This window comes from Kogia breviceps, chromosome 3, assembly GCF_026419965.1.
Source record: "Kogia breviceps isolate mKogBre1 chromosome 3, mKogBre1 haplotype 1, whole genome shotgun sequence".
Taxonomy (NCBI): domain Eukaryota; kingdom Metazoa; phylum Chordata; class Mammalia; order Artiodactyla; family Physeteridae; genus Kogia; species Kogia breviceps.
In genome coordinates this window covers 163000141-163017667 of record NC_081312.1, presented here as the reverse complement: position 1 = coordinate 163017667, position 17527 = coordinate 163000141, and the positions used below count along the sequence as shown (strand labels likewise).

Sequence of the window (17527 nt, the reverse complement as noted above, 5' to 3'; positions counted from 1 at the left end):
TACGGTGAGAGAACTTCACAAAATGTCTTTACCTGGGCGACCCCAGACCACCTACAAAACCTGTCTGAGCTTCATTTCCTTATCTGTAATATGGAGATGATAATAATAGTAATATGATAGGGTGGTTCTGAGGACTGAGGGACTTGTTAAATAACCCTTTCAAAGGTCTTGGCATAGAATAAGTAATGGATGTTCATTAGAATTTTGTTTTTAGGGCTTCCCTAGTGGCACAGTGGTTGAGAGTCCGCCTGCCGATGCAGGGGATATGGGTTCGTTCCCCGGTCCAGGAAGATCCCACATGCCGCAGAGCAGCTAGGCCCATGAGCCAAGGCTGCTGAGCCTGTGCTCCGCAATGGGAGAGGCCACAACAGTGAGAGGTCCGCGTACTGCAAAAAAAAAAAAAGAATTTTGTTTTTAAAATGCATCACGGTATTTTCTTAGTTCCTGGTTTAATGGGTATATTATTTTAGAACATTATAATTTTAGCTGTTGAATTTTTTGAAACTTTTTTTCCCTAGGCAAAGTAATAAACTAATCCTTAACACAAACTAGAAATTTAAAATATACTCTTTCTCATATTTTTAATTAGAGGAGTATCTTTAAATTGCTGTGATTGTTATCATCTTTTTCTGATATGACGTTGAAAAACTAAATTGTAAGTATGTCTGTTTTATGTCCCATGAAATAAAGTATGTACCACCCTTTCCCCCCTTTTTGAATTTATGTTCTATAATTTGGGAATATGTTCAATGGAAAGATCCTATTGGAATTTTCTCTGAAATTTGAAGTTAAATAACTGAATTATCTTGAGGTTAATTGTAAACACAAAATTTTTATTATATAAATAATAAAATTATTTAATTAAAATTAGAAAACACAGATAAGCAGAAAGGAAATAAAATTTTCATAACCAGAATCTTATTGTTTAGAATCATGGTTAATATTCTGGTGTATCACCTGCCAGCTTCCCCCCCACCTCTTCCCAGTTAACATGTTTTTCCATCAGAATACTGTGAACATTTAAAAGAGAGAGGGAGGGATAGAACCAGGGGCTAGAGGGGATGATCAATCTCATTGTATATTCCTGGAAGTGTCGTATGGGGATAAAGGCAGTAATTTTCTTTCTTTCTTCAAAAATATTTATTTATTTGGTTGTGCTGGGTGTTAGTTGTGGCAGATGGGGTCCTTAGTTGTGGCATGCGAACTCTTAGTTGCGGCATGCATGTGGAATCTAGTTCCCTGACTAGGGATCGAACCCAGGCCCCCTGCCTTGGGAGTGTGGAGTCTTATCCACTGCGCCACTAAGGAAGTCCCTAAAGGCAGTAATTTTTTAAGGATTTTTCCTTTATATTGCCAAATTTTACTTTTACCAGTAGACTGAGGCTGCCCCTTTCCCAGTCCCTTTACCGCTCCCAGATATTATTCATTTTAGTTTTTGTGATTTTGTCATACTAGAAGACAAAATAGTGGATTTTTAAAATATGTCTACTTACTAGAGGGTGAAATGATTTCTAGAGTTACTGGCTTTCTTGTTCTTTAATGAACTAGCCAGGCTTTCGCTTTGCACATTTTTCTGTTGATGTTTTGTGTTTTTCCTTATTGATGTAAAAGAGCTTATTATAACAGCTGTTAAATGCCCTTTTGGAGTATGTTGAAAATATCTTTTCCAGTTTGTGATTGGCATTATATATAACTCTTGTGGTTTTTTTTTTTTTTCTGTACAAAAGCTTTTATTTTTCACACAGTCATTGGTTGAGCTTTCTTTTATTGGTTTTGATTTGGAAGGCTATGTTTAAAATTTTTCTCTCTACCTCAAGTTTATAAAAATACTAATATCTGCTTTTAATGGTATTATGGTTTCATTTTTTCTGTGTATAAATAAGTTCATCTATTTTGTTTTATTTTTTTATGTCAGCATCTATCTTATTCCTTCATAGAACTATGAAAATATGTAACAGTTTTATTTTATTTTATTTTATTTTATTTTATTTTATTTTATTTATTATTATTACTTTTTGCGGTACGTGGGCCTCTCACTATTGTGGCCTCTCCCATTGAGGAGCACAGGCTCCGGATGTGCAGGCTCAGCAGCCATGGCTCACGGGCCCAGCCGCTCCGTGGCATGTGGGATCTTCCCGGACCGGGGCATAAACCCATGTCCCCTGCATCGGCAGGTGGACTCTCAACCACTGTGCCACCAAGGAAACCCTTTATTTTATTTTTTTAAAAATATTTTATTGGAGTAGATTTACAATGTTGTGTTAGTTTCATGTGTACAGTGAAGTGAATTAGTTATACATACACATATATCACTTTTTTAGATTCTTTTCCCATATAGGCCATTACGGAGTATTGAGTAGAGTTCCCTGTGCTATAGAGTAGGTCCTTATTAGTTATCTTATTTTATATATAGTAGTGTGTTTATGTTAATCCCAATCTCCCAAGGTTCATCTATCTTAACATAAATAAATTTATTTTATTACCCTGTTGTTTGAGAAGTAGAGATAGAAATTTATTTTTTCAAAATGGCTAACCAGTTGTTCCTCAACATCATTTATCTTTTCCACTTTGATTAGAAAAATTTCATCATATATTAAATTCTTTTACATGGGTCTCTATTTCTCACTGATTTATGGACTAGTTAATGTACAGTTTACTGAAACATTTGGCTGCATAAAGGTCTCCTCATTACTCTATTTCTTGTTCTCAAAAAATTTTTTTGATTGTCCTTGTATGTTTATCCTTTCAAATGAGCTTTAAAATAATTTTGTTTGGCTTCTCAAAGAAGTTTACTATTTTTAGCATACCAATATTTCTTTGGTTTATCCTAGCTTTTTCTTGACCCCAAACTAGTATTCATTTTAATAAATATGAATTGACTTAGAAACTGAAAAGCACAAATTCCTGGAAAATTTTGCTTATGAGTTGTCTCTCTTTAAAGTACAGTAGGAACTTTTTTTTTTTTTTTTGTGGTATGCGGGCCTCACTGTTGTGGCCTCTCCCGTTGCGGAGCACAGGCTCCGGACGCTCAGGCTCAGCGGCCATGGCTCACGGGCCCAGCCGCTCCGCGGCATGTGGGATCTTCCCGGACCGGGGCACGAACCCGTGTCCCCTGCATCGGCAGGCGGATTCTCAACCACTGCGCCACCAGGCGCCACCAGGGAAGCCCTACAGTAGGCACTTTAAAGAAACCCAAACCCAGGGCTTCCCTGGTGGCGCAGTGGTTGAGAATCCGCCTGCCGATGCAGGAGACACGGGTTTGTGCCCTGGTCCGGGAAGATCCCACATGCCGCGGAGCAACTAAGCCCGTGAGCCATGGCCGCTGAGCCTGCGCGTCCGGAGCCTGTGCTCCGCAACCGGAGAGGCCACAACAGTGAGAGGCCCGCATACCGCAAAAAAAAAAAAAAAAAAAAAAAAAAGAAACCCAAACCCATTTGCAGTAGTACTATAATTCTAAACCTCATACTTCTAATAATTATTGTATAACTTTTTACAAAAGCATGTTGAAGTTATTAACCTTGAATTGTAACATTTAAAAAAAGTCTAAATATGCTAAGCAATAGGTCTGCATTCTGATTGTCCTATTTAAAATATGGGTTTGGAGACTTTTCTAGGAATTACTGGATGGTGTTAGAAAAAATTGTAAAGGCCATTAGTATTAGTAAATGTACTTTTATTTCTGCTGATTTTTGAAAGTAGTAAGATTTAAGTAACAGTTTGAATTATGTGACTCTTACAGGTCAGCTGGTTAAGATGCTGCTTTTTACAGAGGTCACTCGCTATCTGGATTTCAAAGTGACTGAAGGGAGCTTTGTTTATAAGGGAGGAAAAATCTACAAGGTTCCTTCCACTGAAGCAGAAGCCCTGGCATCTAGTAAGTAATTCTATTTTATTTTCTCAGAATATTAAGATTTTATAACGTAAAGGGATCTTAGAGATAAAATTTAAGGTCCCCTGCATTAGTCATCCACCCACTCATCCAGTCAACAAAGATTTATTGGGTGTCTGTTATGTGCCAGACACTGTTCTAGGCACTTGAGAGTACTTCAGTAAACAAGATGTTCAGAAATTCCTGCCCTTCTGAAGCTTGGAGAGGTTTTATTTCATGGAACCTTTTGCTGGTGAAGCTGAGCCTTCCTAGGTCTAGTATACTATTTTCAGATGAATAATTCGTGAGAGTCAGTGTCTCTTGGATTGTTTCCTGTGTGCTAGGCTCTGTGGGAGACACTTCACATTTGCTTTCTTACTTGACTTGTGAAGCCCTTTGTGAGGTAGGGTTTCCATTTTATAGATGAGGAAACTCAGGCCCCAAATCACATAGGTAATGAGTGGCAGGATGGCATTGAAACTGTGGTGGGATTGCTGCACAGCCCGTGTACTTCATCACCCATCTACGCTGACCTCCTTTGCTACTCTATCCAACATGCTGTTCTGGTGGAACTCATCCTCTAAGTGGTGCTGGTGTCATTCTCCAGCATCTCTGTTTCTAGGTATTCCCAGTGAATATGGAGTGATTTTGTTTTCTGCCCCAAATTATTTCCTCTACTGGCTCATCAAAGATTTCTGCTTAACATTTTTTATTCTGAGTCTTTTAAATAGCAAACACCCCGAGAAAAGACCTTCCATCCTTTAAGGTGTTTTTGTTGCCAGGCAGAGCAGTTTAAGGAAGGATAAATTTGTATAACTAAAGGGTAGATAAGTTTTGTAGGTGCTGTAGGAGTTTAGAGGAGAGAAAGGTTTGCATTGGGAGAATAGGAAGAGTGCCAGTAAATTCTCCAGTAATTATTTTGGCATTAAGATTGGCAAAGATTTCTCACCTAGGGGTTGTCCCTGGTGGTGCAGTGGTTTAAGAATCTGCCTGCCAATGCAGGGGACACGGGTTCGAGCCCTGGTCTGGGAAGATCCCACATGCTGTGGAGCAACTAAGCCCATGCACCACAGCTACTGAGCCTGCGTTCTAGAGCCCATGAGCCACAACTACTGAAGCCTGCACGCCTAGAGCCCATGCTCCTCCACAGCAAGAGAAGCCACCACAAGGAGAAGCCCGCTCACCGCAACAAAAAGTAGCCCCCGCTCGCTGAAACTAGAGAAAGCCCGTGCGCAGCAATGAAGACCCAACGCAGCCAAAAAAAAAAAGTCTCACCTAAAAACCTAGTTTAAGTTATTCTGGCAGTTTTTCTAACTTCATTTATTTACTTCTTGATATTAGGGGAGAAAATATTGGGCATAAAACGTTGAAAAACACTAAAGCTAGAAAGTAAAAAAATAACATTAAGAATTGTGGCCAGGTTGGGAATGACAGTTGGGTAAGGGAAGGAATGGCTTCTGATTGAATGGAGGGGAGTCTGGTGTGATCATGGGTTAGAAATCATTTAAAGTCTTTTCAGTGACAGTGCATCTAATTTAAATAAAGTATTTTCATAGAAATAAGAGTTCAACAATTTGAGTAGAACTCTTTTAAACAAAGTTTGTGGTCTTTTAATTTAAAATCTTTATTCTCTCTTTGAGCTCTTATCTATATTAATAGCTTCAACCACTTCCTTCATTTAATAACAATTGAAGGACTTACCTTAACAGTTTAATGTTTCTGTTTTTGATTTAATATTTTCAAATATGTAAAACATTTACATGACTTGAAAGTCAAAATTAAATTAAAAGATATATTTAGAGTCTTATCTTTGCCACTTCATTCTTTCCACCCTGATAGATGGTCATTTTTACTTATTTCTGATTTACCCTCCTTACGTTTCTTTTTGAAAAAAATAAGCAAATATATTAATGTATGTATTTTTAAGGTTAGATTTATTGAGGTTTAATTTACATACACTAGGATTTACCTATTTTAGTATACAGTCTCATGAATTTTTACCAATCACTACCTTATCAGCAACTGTTTTTATATTAATGGATGTGATTTTGAAGTTGGAATGGCAGGCAAGACAATTGTAGGCAGAATGAATGAATGGGGTAGGAAAAGTGTAGAGGGTGGGAAGTTCAAGAGAAAGATAAATAAAAACAAATTATTTTATGCTTTTAATTATAGCTAACATTTTTGAACATTATGTGCAGGCATTTATGTACTAATTATTTTATGTGTATAGTCTAAGTTTATTTTATATAGTCCTTCACTACAATCCTCTGAGACATGGTGCTATTATCTACATTGACAGATGGGAACACCGAGGTATACAGGTGTGAAAGAGTGCAAAGTAGCATAGTTCATGACTAGTAAAACTAGTTTGAAGCCAGATTTGTCAGACTCAAGAACCCCACACTCTTAACCGCTGAACTAATATATAAATGTAGCTTCTCAGATATTTTAACAACTGTCACGTACACTGGAATTCCTTTTTTCTCCGTGCTACGTATTTCCAGTTCCTGTGGTTGTTTCTCATATAATATGCCGTCTAGGTTTCTTGGCCACTTTCCTTTGGAAATTCTCTTGATTTGCCAAGATTATCTTATATATAGTAGAATTAGAGCCAGACCAGACCTGATACTCCAAGTGTCGTCTGCCCACTCGGTGTCCTTGGGACTTTTACTTTCCTAGGACAATATATTTCTATTAATGTAGCCTAAGTTTACATTGGCTTTTTTAGGAGCTGTATATACTGTTGGTTCTTGTGGTAGGTCATGATGCCAGCTAAAACCTCAAGGTTCCAATAAATATTTGTTCATTGGTCAAATGTTATTTTAGTCAAATAAATGAGAAGTATATTTGGCCTCTAGAGTAATGTTGAACACAGATACTATGTTCAGAGAAGTTTGAGACATTTTCATGAATAGCTTTGAAATGTGCCCAGCAAAATCTTGTATCCTCGGTTGAATCTTTAGCTTGTTTGTTTGTTCTCGCTCTTACCACTGTGAGGCATCTGTTTGTCAGGAGCACCTGTGACCTCTAAGGGCTTGTGGCCCTCAGGAGTTGGTGTGCCTGCTAGGCGCAGCTGTGAACTGGGGTGAGGCTGTTTAGGTCCACTGTCAGAATGACATGTCGTGTGCCATGTTTTAGTGCTTTTCTTGTGACGTTAATTCTACTCTGATTTTTCTATTTTTTATTTTTTTATTCACTTGTCAAATCTTATACCTGTCAGTTAATTGGAACACTTTTTTCTGTTCTCTTATTGAAACTGCTCTGGATTTTGTAGCTTTATTCTGTTTTAAAAGTCTTTACATAAGTGTCTTTTTTGGTAAATAACCCTCAGTGTGCAAGTGAATGAAGGAAAAGTAAAACCATTTGAAATGAGTAAAGGTACAACTCAATGGACTAATTGTGAAAAACATTTTTTCTAGTCCTTTTATCATATAATTTGAGTATTTTCTTTATATATTGTATGTCCAGTATATGAATAAGTCAGCTTCTTTTATATTCATTCCCATCAGATGTTAATTATATGGATTGAATATTTATTGAGCACTTGCTATATGCCAGGTACTCTTCTAGGTTTGGGGGTAGGGAGGGTGCAACAGAAGGAAAAAAGTAAACAAAAATGCTTTCCCTGTTGGAGCTTCCATTAGTGGGAGACTGGCTATAGATAAATAAGGAGAAGCATTTCAGATGGTGGTATAATCTGATATAAAAGCATATCAGATGGATATGGAGATGAAAGGAGGGAGTGAGGGTGGGGCTACTGGTTTAAATAGTGTGACCAGGGAAGGTATCGTCATATAGAAGTAGCTGTTATAAAAATTACAAGGTAGGAAATAATATTTGAATTCGTTAAATTAGGACTTTTTCAGAATGAGCAAAGGGTCTCTCACATGTTGGTAATTGCACTGGTATCTGGTTCCGACATAAAGGGTTGGAGGAGCAGCTTAGAGCATCTCCCCTGTGCTGGGAGACAGGAGTCCACTGTGCTGGGAGAGTGTCCCTGTCAGGCTCAAGGTTTGGAGGAGGGAGGGAGATGAAAAGAGGGAAAGAGTGGGGAATTTAAGAATACACAGTAGATTTTCATTTTTATTTTAAGAGAAGTTATGTGATACTCAACAATAAACTGTTGGTAAGAGCTTTAGGTTCCAACAGGCAGTGTCCCCCAGAGTGACCCCCAAGTTGTAAGTGCGTTGCAGTGGTGACTCGGTTTCCTTTGGCTGTTTTACACCTTCTGCTGAAACTACACTTGTGTCTTAAGTAGGGGGCTGTGTGGTAATAGAATATTTCTTTTTAGCCTTATGCTTTTACTGTGCATGCATGCAGTCTCCATTTTTTTAAAGCTAGGTTGTAAATATTAATTTAAAAAGTTAAATGTAGTCAGCTGTCATGAATAGCCTCATGATCATTTTAATTTTCAGTTTTGTTGATTTCAGCTATAGTCTTGGGGGAAATAATGTTTAAAATATCAAAATATTCAGCTGTCAACAGATATAAAAGAAATGGTCAAGCGTTTATTTTTAAAGCTATAGTTGTTTTTAAAGTAGCCATATGGTTTAAGAAAGGGGAAGATGGAGATGGAACCAGAAAATTTTCTTTTTCTTTGACTTTGTCTTTCTACCGGCTATCTACGGTAGTAGGGATCCTGACTAGTAGGAAGAACTGAGGGTTTCTTAGGTGGTAGTTTGTAGCTTTCGCCTGATCTACTTTTTAGTGTAAAAAGCAGTGAACTGCTTATCTAGGACTTCATTAAAGTGACTGGCAGCATAACCAGCATCTAAATTTCTTTGAGGTCAGATTGTTCTTGGTATCTGAGCTGCTTTTTCATTAAATACCAGAGTGTATCTTAGCATACAGAAAAAGAAAAAATGAAGTGCGTTGAGAATTTTAGGCAGTTGCTGGAGTACAGATCAGAGTTGTCAAAAAAAAGTTCAGATAGATGCCTTCATGAATAATAGTTTTTAAGTCTTATTTATCTTGTACCTAATATGAGGTATAATTATACATATTGCATTTAATTAATTACTGGTTATAATTACTTGTAATTGTAGTGTAAAATTGAAGGCTTAATAGCTGATCTATTGTAATTATGACAGTTTATTTTAAAGTGTTATGAAACTGTCAGTTTATTTTAAAGCAATGTCCAAACTCCCATATTTTAAATTGCACATTGCCTTAGAAGAGCCTCAGATAACATAAAATATTTAAACTTTATTTTCACATTTTCTTTTCCTCAGTGTCCTATTGTGAGTGTGTGCTTTTTGAAAAATTCTTTTTTAGGCCTAATGGGGCTGTTTGAAAAACGTCGATTCAGAAAATTCCTGGTGTATGTTGCCAACTTTGATGAGAATGATCCTAGAACTTTTGAGGGTATTGATCCTAAGAAGACGGCAATGCGAGAGGTGTATAAGAAATTTGACCTGGGCCAAGATGTTATAGATTTTACTGGTCATGCCCTGGCACTTTACAGAACTGATGAGTAAGTTTTTTGGTTTTTAGATTTACTTACATTTTTCTTGGAATTCTTCACTGAATATCCCAGTTCTGCGGAGTGGAAATTCGAACAAAACAAATACATAGCTCTATTATACTACTAAAGAAGAAGTTCTAACTGCACATTAGATTTAGAGCCTTTTAAGTAAAATATGGAGATGTTGAATTAAAATCCATTCAGAAAAAGATTTTAAATTGAATATAAGAATGCAAACCAAAGCCCTTTTCTAATGGTCATTTCCTTTTGTCTAGCTATTTAGATCAACCATGTTGTGAAACCATTAATAGGATTAAACTTTACAGTGAGTCTTTGGCAAGATATGGCAAAAGCCCATACCTTTATCCACTCTATGGCCTTGGAGAACTGCCACAAGGATTTGCACGGTGAGAGCCCATGTTTAATCTTTGTTCTAAAACCTCACTGATCCTGAACCTCGTCTTGAACGGTAGTTTATGATATGGTTGTGGTTGTGAATAATGAGATAAGATTTGTCTGTGAGTGGTGAGGTGCTTTTTGTTTTTATTGAAGTAAAATTTATATACAGTGAAACCACAGATTTGTGGTTTAAAAAAAAGTTGGACATATATATAGACCTTTGTAACCAAAACTCCAATCTAGATGTAGAACATTTTCCTTACTCCAGAAGTTCCCTTGTATCCCCTCATAATCACCACCACCCCTGCACTGTAACAACTACATTTGTGATTCCTATAGAACACTTTTGCCTGTTTTTGAAGTTTTATTATATAAAAGGAATAATATGTACTCACTCCAAAAAATTTTATTTATTTATTTTTTGGCTGTGTTGGGTTTTTGCTGCGCATGGGCTTTCTCTAGTTGCGGTGAGTGGGGGCTACTCTTCATTGTGGTGTGCGGGCTTCTCATTGCAGTGGCTTCTCTTGTTGCGGAGCATGGGCTCTAGGCGTGTGGGCTTCAGTAGTTGTGGCATGCGGGCTCAGTAGTTGTGGCTCATGGGCTCTAGAGTGCAGGCTCAGTAGCTGTGGAGCACAGACTTAGTTGCTCTGCGGCATGTGGGATCTTCCTGGACCAGGGATGGAACCCGTGTCCCCTGCGTTGGCAGGCAGGTTCTTAACTACTGCGCCACCAGGGAAGTCCCTATGTACTCATTTTTATCTGGCTTTTGCTTAACAATGTTTTTGAGATTCAGCCATGTTGATGCACATGCTGTGAATTCATTTTAAAAATACTGAGTAATGTTTCATTATGTGAATTATGTGAATATACCACATTGTCCTGTTGATGGACATCTGGGTAGTTTTCAAAACGTTTTGGGGTACTATGAATGAAGCTACTATGAACTTTTGTGTAAAAGTGTGTATGGACATCAGTTGTCATTCTTTTGGGTACATATCCAGGAGTGGAATTGCTGGCTGATATGGCAAGTATATGTTTAACTTGATAATACTGCCCAGCAACTTTCCAGAGTGGTTGTATCATTTTACATTCACTTAGCAGCCTGTGAGAGTTCTGGTTGCTCCACATACCTGCCAACCTTTAGTATTGTCAGTCTTCTTAATTTTAACAACCCAAGTAGGTGTGAAATGCTATCTCATTATGGTTTTAATTTACATTTCCTGAGGACTAATGTTGATCACCTTTTCATGAGCTTGTTTTGTATGGTGCGAGTGTTCACTTCTTTTGCACATTTTTAAAGGTTGGGCTGTCTTTTTGTTTTTGATTTGTAGGCAATCTTGATGTATCCTGACTGCAGGTCTTCTGTCAGTATATGTATCATAAATGTTTCTCTTAGTCTGTGGCTTGTCTTCACTGATAAGCAGAAGTTTAAAATTTTGCTAATATACCAAAGTGGTTTTTTTAAAATGTTTAGTATTTTTTGGTTCCTAAGAAGCTTTGCCTACCTCAGGAGTGCAAAGATACTCTCCTATGTCTTTTTCTAGAAGCTTTATAGTTTTAGCTTTGTGTTTAAATCTGTGATTCATCCTGAAATCATGTTGGTGTGTGAGGTGAGGCTTGAGGTTCACTTTCTTCTGTACTGAACTTTAGTTGTTCTAGCACCATTCGTTGTAAAGTTGTCTTGGTGCCTTTGTGAAAAATCAGTTGGCCATATACACATGTCTATTTTGTTCCAATGATCTATTTATTTTTCCTATTCCATTACTACACCATCCTGATTATTACAGTTTTTTATAGTAAGTCTTGAAATCAGGTAATATAAATCCTTCAACTTTGTTCTTTTTCGAATTGGTTTGTCTATTCTAGGTCCTTTGCATTTCTACATAGATTTTAGAACAGGGTGTCAATGTCTTGAAAAAAATATTTGGTGTGATTTTAGTTGGAATTGAGTTAAACCTATAGATCAATTTAGGAGAGAATTATCTTAATGACATTGAGTTTTCCAGTCCATGAATGCTGTCTCTCACCATGTATTTAGGTTTTCTTTGGTTCAGCAATATTTTGTAGCTTTCATTGTAGAGATCCAGCACTTTTTTGGTTCAAACTTATTCATAAGTATTATATGTTATTTTGATGCTGCTGTTAATGAAAGTTTCAATTTTATTTAAAGTTGTTTGCTGCTTATATACAGAAGTACAATTGATTTTTGTACTTCCTGTGACCTTGCACTTATTCTATTAGTTTTATAGACTTCTTAGAATTTTCCTTGTAGACAGTTACATCATCAGTGAATAGAGAGATTAGCTGCTTCTATACAACCTTTGTGTTTTTACCCTCTTGACTTTATCAACTGGCTAGTACTTCCAGAAGAATGAGGAATAGAAGTGGTGAAGATGGACATTCTTGCTTTGTTTCCAGCCTTAAGGGGAATGTTTTCAATATTTTATTATTAAATATGCTGTCTATAGGTTTTTTTTAATAGGCAGTTTTGTCAGATTAAATTCCGTTTTATTCATAGCTTGCTGAGAATTTTTATTATGACTGGGTGTTGACATTGAGTTAGTAATGCAGATTTTCTCTTTATGCTATTGTGAATTCTATAGATTGATTTTTGGATATTAAATTAACCTTGCATTCTTAGAGCAAACACTACTTATTCATGATGTATTTTCCTTTTAATTTATTGTTGGATTTAATTTGCATATATGTGTGTATGTATGCGTTTGTGTGTGCCTGTTTGTATGTGTACATTCACACACGAGTTCTTGTGCCTATGTTCATGATAGATACTGGTTTATAATTCCTGTAATATTCTTGTCTGTTTATTTGTATCAGGGTTTAATAGACTCATAACATGAGTTGGAAGAGTTTCCTCCTACTCTTGTCTTCTGAAAGAGGTTGTGAAAAATGGTATTGTGCTTAAAGATTTGATAGAATTGACAAATGAAGCCATCTGGGCCTGTGGAACTTTTTTTATGGGAAGGCTTTTGAGTGTTAATTCATTTTCTTTTAATAGAAATAAGGCTGTTCAAATGTACTATTTCTTATTTTCAGTTGTGTTTTTCAAGGAATTTGACTATTTCAAATAAGTTCTTGAACTTTTTGACAAAAAGTTGTTCATAATATTTATTATGTTTTTGATGTCTATAGGATCTTTAGTGAGGTTCCCATCTTCATTCTTGTGTTGGATAGTTTATAATTTCTCTTTTCTGGATGGGATTTCATCAATTTTATTAATCTTTTCAAAGTGCCAAATTTTTAGCTTTGTTAATTTCCTTTGTAGTTATTTTTTATTTTACTGATTTCTGATCTTAATTTTTCCTTTTACTTATTTGTGGTTTTTTTTCTTTTAGTTTTTAAGGTTGAAACAGATAATTGATTTTATACTTTTCTCCTCTGACATAAACATTTGAAGGTCTAAATTTCCCTCTAAATATGTACCATCTAATATGATACCCTATCTTTCCTATGATTTTTTTTTTCTTTGACCCTTGGGTTATTTGAAAGTATAGTGTTTAATTTCTAAACATTTGAGGATTTCCCTAAATATCATACTGACATCTAATTTAATTCCATATGGTCAGAGAACAAACTTGTAAATTTTCAGTCTTTGAAATTAATTAAGGCATAATTTATGGCCAAATATATGATCTGTTTTAGTGAATATGCCCTTGAAAGAATTCTGCATGCATGTTCTAGAAAGGTAGCTCATAGAGTTGTTCAAATATGTATTCTTACTGATTCTTTTTCTAGTTCTGTTGCTGAGAGAGGGTCTTCTACCACGATTGTGGAATTATCTGTTTCCTACTTTAGTTCTGGCAGTTTGTACTTCAGACATTTAAAGCTCTTTTACTAGGTGATACTAATTTCTGATTACATCAAGTCTTCCTTGTCTCATACTAATAAAACCATACCAACTTGTTTACTGTTTGAACAATTTTTTTTTTATCCTTTTGCTTTTAAACCCTCTGTGTCTTTATATTTAAAGTGAGTCTCTTACAGACAGCATATAGTTGAATATTGCTTTTTTATCCAATGTGACAACCTTGGCCTTTTAATGGAATATTTTAGTCATTTATGTTTAATACAGTTATTGATATGGTTGGGATTAGATCAGTTGTTTTGCTGTTTTTCCCCCCTGACTCCCCCCCAGGTTCCTCTTTCCTTTTTTGGAATTAATCAAATATTTTCATCTTAATTGCTTAATTTTTAGCTGTGCCTTTTCATTTCTAATTTTTTAGTGCTCCATAAATTATAGTATAATCCTTCATTTATCACAGTTATTTGGAGTTAATACTGTCCTTCTTTACATAAACTGTAAGAACTTTGCAACAATTTCATCCCATTTACTATTCTCCTTTGTGCTGTTGCCTATATTTTATGTCTACATATTTTATTAAACCCTACAATACAACATTATAATTTCTGCATTAAACAGTCAATTTAAAGAAATGAAGGGAAGGAAAAATGTAATCATTTGTCCACATTTTTACCATTTTTGATGCTATTCATTTTTTCTTATAAATCCTTGTTTCCATCTGTTGTCATTTTCTTCAGCTTTTCATTGGCATTCTTGTAGTTACTGTTGATGATTTCTCTCAGCTTTTGTTTATCTGAAAGTGTTACATCACCCTCATTTTTGAAGGACTTTTGTTGGCTTAAGATTTTTTAAATTCTGCACTTTATAGCTGTTGTTCCCTTCACTTGTGGCCTGCTTTGTTTATGAGACGTTAGCTGTCAACTGTAATAAACAGTTGTTTCTGTGTTTTTGTTTGTTTTTTGTTCTGGTTGCTTTCAAGATTTTCTTTGTGTTTTGGGGAGTATAACTAGGATTTGCCTAGGTGTGGTTTTGCTTGGGATTTGCTGAACCGCTTGGATGTGTAACTTAATTTTTTAGATCAAGCTGGGAATTTTAAAATCATTATCCTCTTCAGATATTCTGTCCCATTTTCTCTCTTGTCCTCTGGGACACCGATTGCTTGTATGTTAGACACTTGGTAATATTCCATAGTTCAGGGGTCTCCAACCCCCCCTGGTAAAGGTCCTCAGCCTGTTTGGAACCAGGCGGCACAGCAGGAGGTGATTGGTGGGTGAGCCGAGCGAAGCTTCATCTGCTGCTCCCCATTGCTCGCATTACCGCCTGAACCATCCCCCCCATCACTCGCATTACCACCTGAACAAACTCTAACCCCGCTCCCCCTGCCCCTGGTCTGTGGAAACATTGTCTTCCATGAAACTGGTCCCTGGTGCCTAAAAGGTTGGGGACTGCTGCCATAGGTCACTGAGGCTCTGCTCATTTTTTTCTTCGTTTTATCTCTTTATGTTTCCTATCGGGTAATGTGTGTTCATTTAAGTTCACTAGTTCCTTTTTCTGTTATTTCCAGTAAGCTGTTAATCACATTCAGTGAGTTTTAATTTTTTTAGAAAATATTTTTTCAATTGATCTAGAATTTCCATTTTTTAAATATAGTTTTCATTTTTCTTGTGAGATTTTCTGTTTATTCATTTTGACTTTCACGAATATATAACGTTCTTTTTTTTTAATAGATCTTTATTGGAGTATAATTGCTTCACAATACTGTTAGTTTCTTTTGCACAACAAAGCAAATCAGCCATATGCATACACATGTCCCCATATCCCCTCCCTCTTGAGTCTCCCTCCCATCCTCCCTATCCCACCCCTCTAGGTCATCCCAAAGCAGGGAACCAGTCTCCTTGTGCTATGCCGTTGCTCTTCCCAGCAGCTAATTATTTTACATTCGGTAGTGTATATATGTCGATGCTACTCTCACTTAGCCCCAGCTTCGTCCTCCGACCCCATGTCATCAAGTCCATTCTCTATGTCTACCTCTTTATTCCTGCCCTGAAACTAGGTTCATCAGTACCTTTTTTTTTTTGATTCCATATATATGCATTAGCATACAGTATTTGTTTTTCTCTTTCTGACTTCACTGGGTCCATCCACCTCACTACAAATAACTCAATTTCGTTTCTTTGTATGGCTGAGTAATATTCCATTGTACATATGTGCCACATCTTCTTTATCCATTCATCTGTCGATGGACATTTAAGTTGGTTCCATGTCCTGGCTATTGTAAATAGTGCTGCAGTGAACATTGTGGTGCATGTCTCTTTCTGAATTGTGGTTTTCTCACGGTATATGCCCATTAGTGGGATTGCTGGGTCATATGGTAGTTCTATTTTTAGTTTTTTAAGGAACCTCCATACTGTTTCCCATAGTGGTTGTGTCAATTTACATTCCCACCAACAGTGTAGGAGGGTTCCCTTTTCACCACACCCTTTCCAGCATTTATTGTTTCTAGCTTTTTTGATAATGGCCATTCTGACCAGTGTGAGATGATATCTCATTGTAGTTTTGATTTGCATTTCTCTAATAATTAGTGATGTTGAGCATCTTTTCATGTGCCTCTTGGCCATCTGTATGTCTTCCTTGGTGAAATGTCTGTTTAGGTCCTTTGCCCATTTTTTAACTGGATTGTTTGTTTTTTTGATACTGAGCTCCATGAGCTATTTGTATATTTTGGAGATTAATTCTTTGTCTGTTGTTTCATTTGCAAATATTTTCTCCTGTTCTGAGAGTTGTCTTTTTGTCTTGTTTATGGTTTCCTTTGCTGTTCAAAAGCTTTTAAGTTTAATTAAGTCCCATTTGTTTATATTTGTTTTTATTTCTGTTATTTCTATTTCTAGGAGGTGGGTCAAAAAAAGATCTTGCTGTGGTTTATGTTAAAGCGTGTTTTTCCTGTTTTCCTCTAAAGGTTTTATAGTTTGGGGTCTTACATTTAAGTCTATAATCCATTTTGAGTTTATTTTTGTGTTTGGTGTTAGGAAGTGTTCTAATTTCCTTCTTTTACATGTAGCTGTCCAGTTTTCCCAGCACCACTTACTGAAGAGGCTGTCTTTTCTCCATTGTATGTTTTTGCCTCCCTTGTCGTAAATTAGGTGCCCATATGTGCGTGGGTTTATCTCTGGGCATTCTATCCTGTACCATTGATCTATATTTCTGTTTCTGTGCCAGTAACATACTGTCTAGATTATTGTAGCTTTGTGGTATAGTTTGAGGTTGGGGAACCTGATTCCTCCAACTCCGTTTTCTTTCTCAAGATTGCTTTGGCTATTTGGGGTCTTTTGTGTTTCTATATGAATTGTAAGATTTTTTGTTCTAATTCTGTGAAGAATGCCATTGGTAGTTTGATAAGGATTGCATTGAAACTGTAGATTGCTTTGGGTAGTATAGTCATTTTCACAGTATTGATTGTTCCAATCCAAGAACATGGTATGTTTCTCCATCTGTTTGTGTCATCTTCGATTTCTTTCATCAATGTTTTATAGTTTTCTGAGTACAAGTCTTTTGTCTCCTTAGGCAGGTTTATTCCTAGGTATTTTATTCTTTTTGTTGCAGTGGTAAATGGGAGTGTTCCCTTAATTTCTCTTTCTGATTTTTTGTTGTTGGTGTATAGGAATGCCAGAGATTTCTGTGCATTAATTTTGTATCCTGCAACCTTACCAAATTCATTGATTAGTTCTAATAGTTTTCTGGTGGCATCTTTAGGATTTTCTATGTATAGTATCATGTCATTGGCAAATAGTGACAGTTTTACTTCTTTTCCAACTTGTATTCTTTTTGTTTCTTTTTCTTCTCTGATTGCTGTGGCTTGGACTTCCAAAACTATGTTGAATAAGAGTGGCAAGAGTGGACTTCCTTGTCATGTTCCTGATCCTAGTGGAAATGCTTTCAGTTTTTCACCATTGAGTATGATGCTTGCTGAGGGTTT

The 17527-nt window shown here is 36.3% G+C and overlaps 1 protein-coding gene across 1 annotated transcript in view; it reads left to right on the top strand.

The window, feature by feature from the left end:
• The window catches only part of GDI2 (GDP dissociation inhibitor 2), a 45374-nt gene that overhangs the window by 17895 nt on the left and 9952 nt on the right, over window positions 1-17527 (top strand). Inside the window, exons 4-6 of the mRNA XM_059057498.2 lie at window positions 3740-3874; window positions 9146-9344; window positions 9611-9742. Of these exons, the coding sequence (XP_058913481.1) occupies window positions 3740-3874; window positions 9146-9344; window positions 9611-9742 (466 nt within the window). The remainder of the gene's footprint in view (window positions 1-3739; window positions 3875-9145; window positions 9345-9610; window positions 9743-17527) is intronic.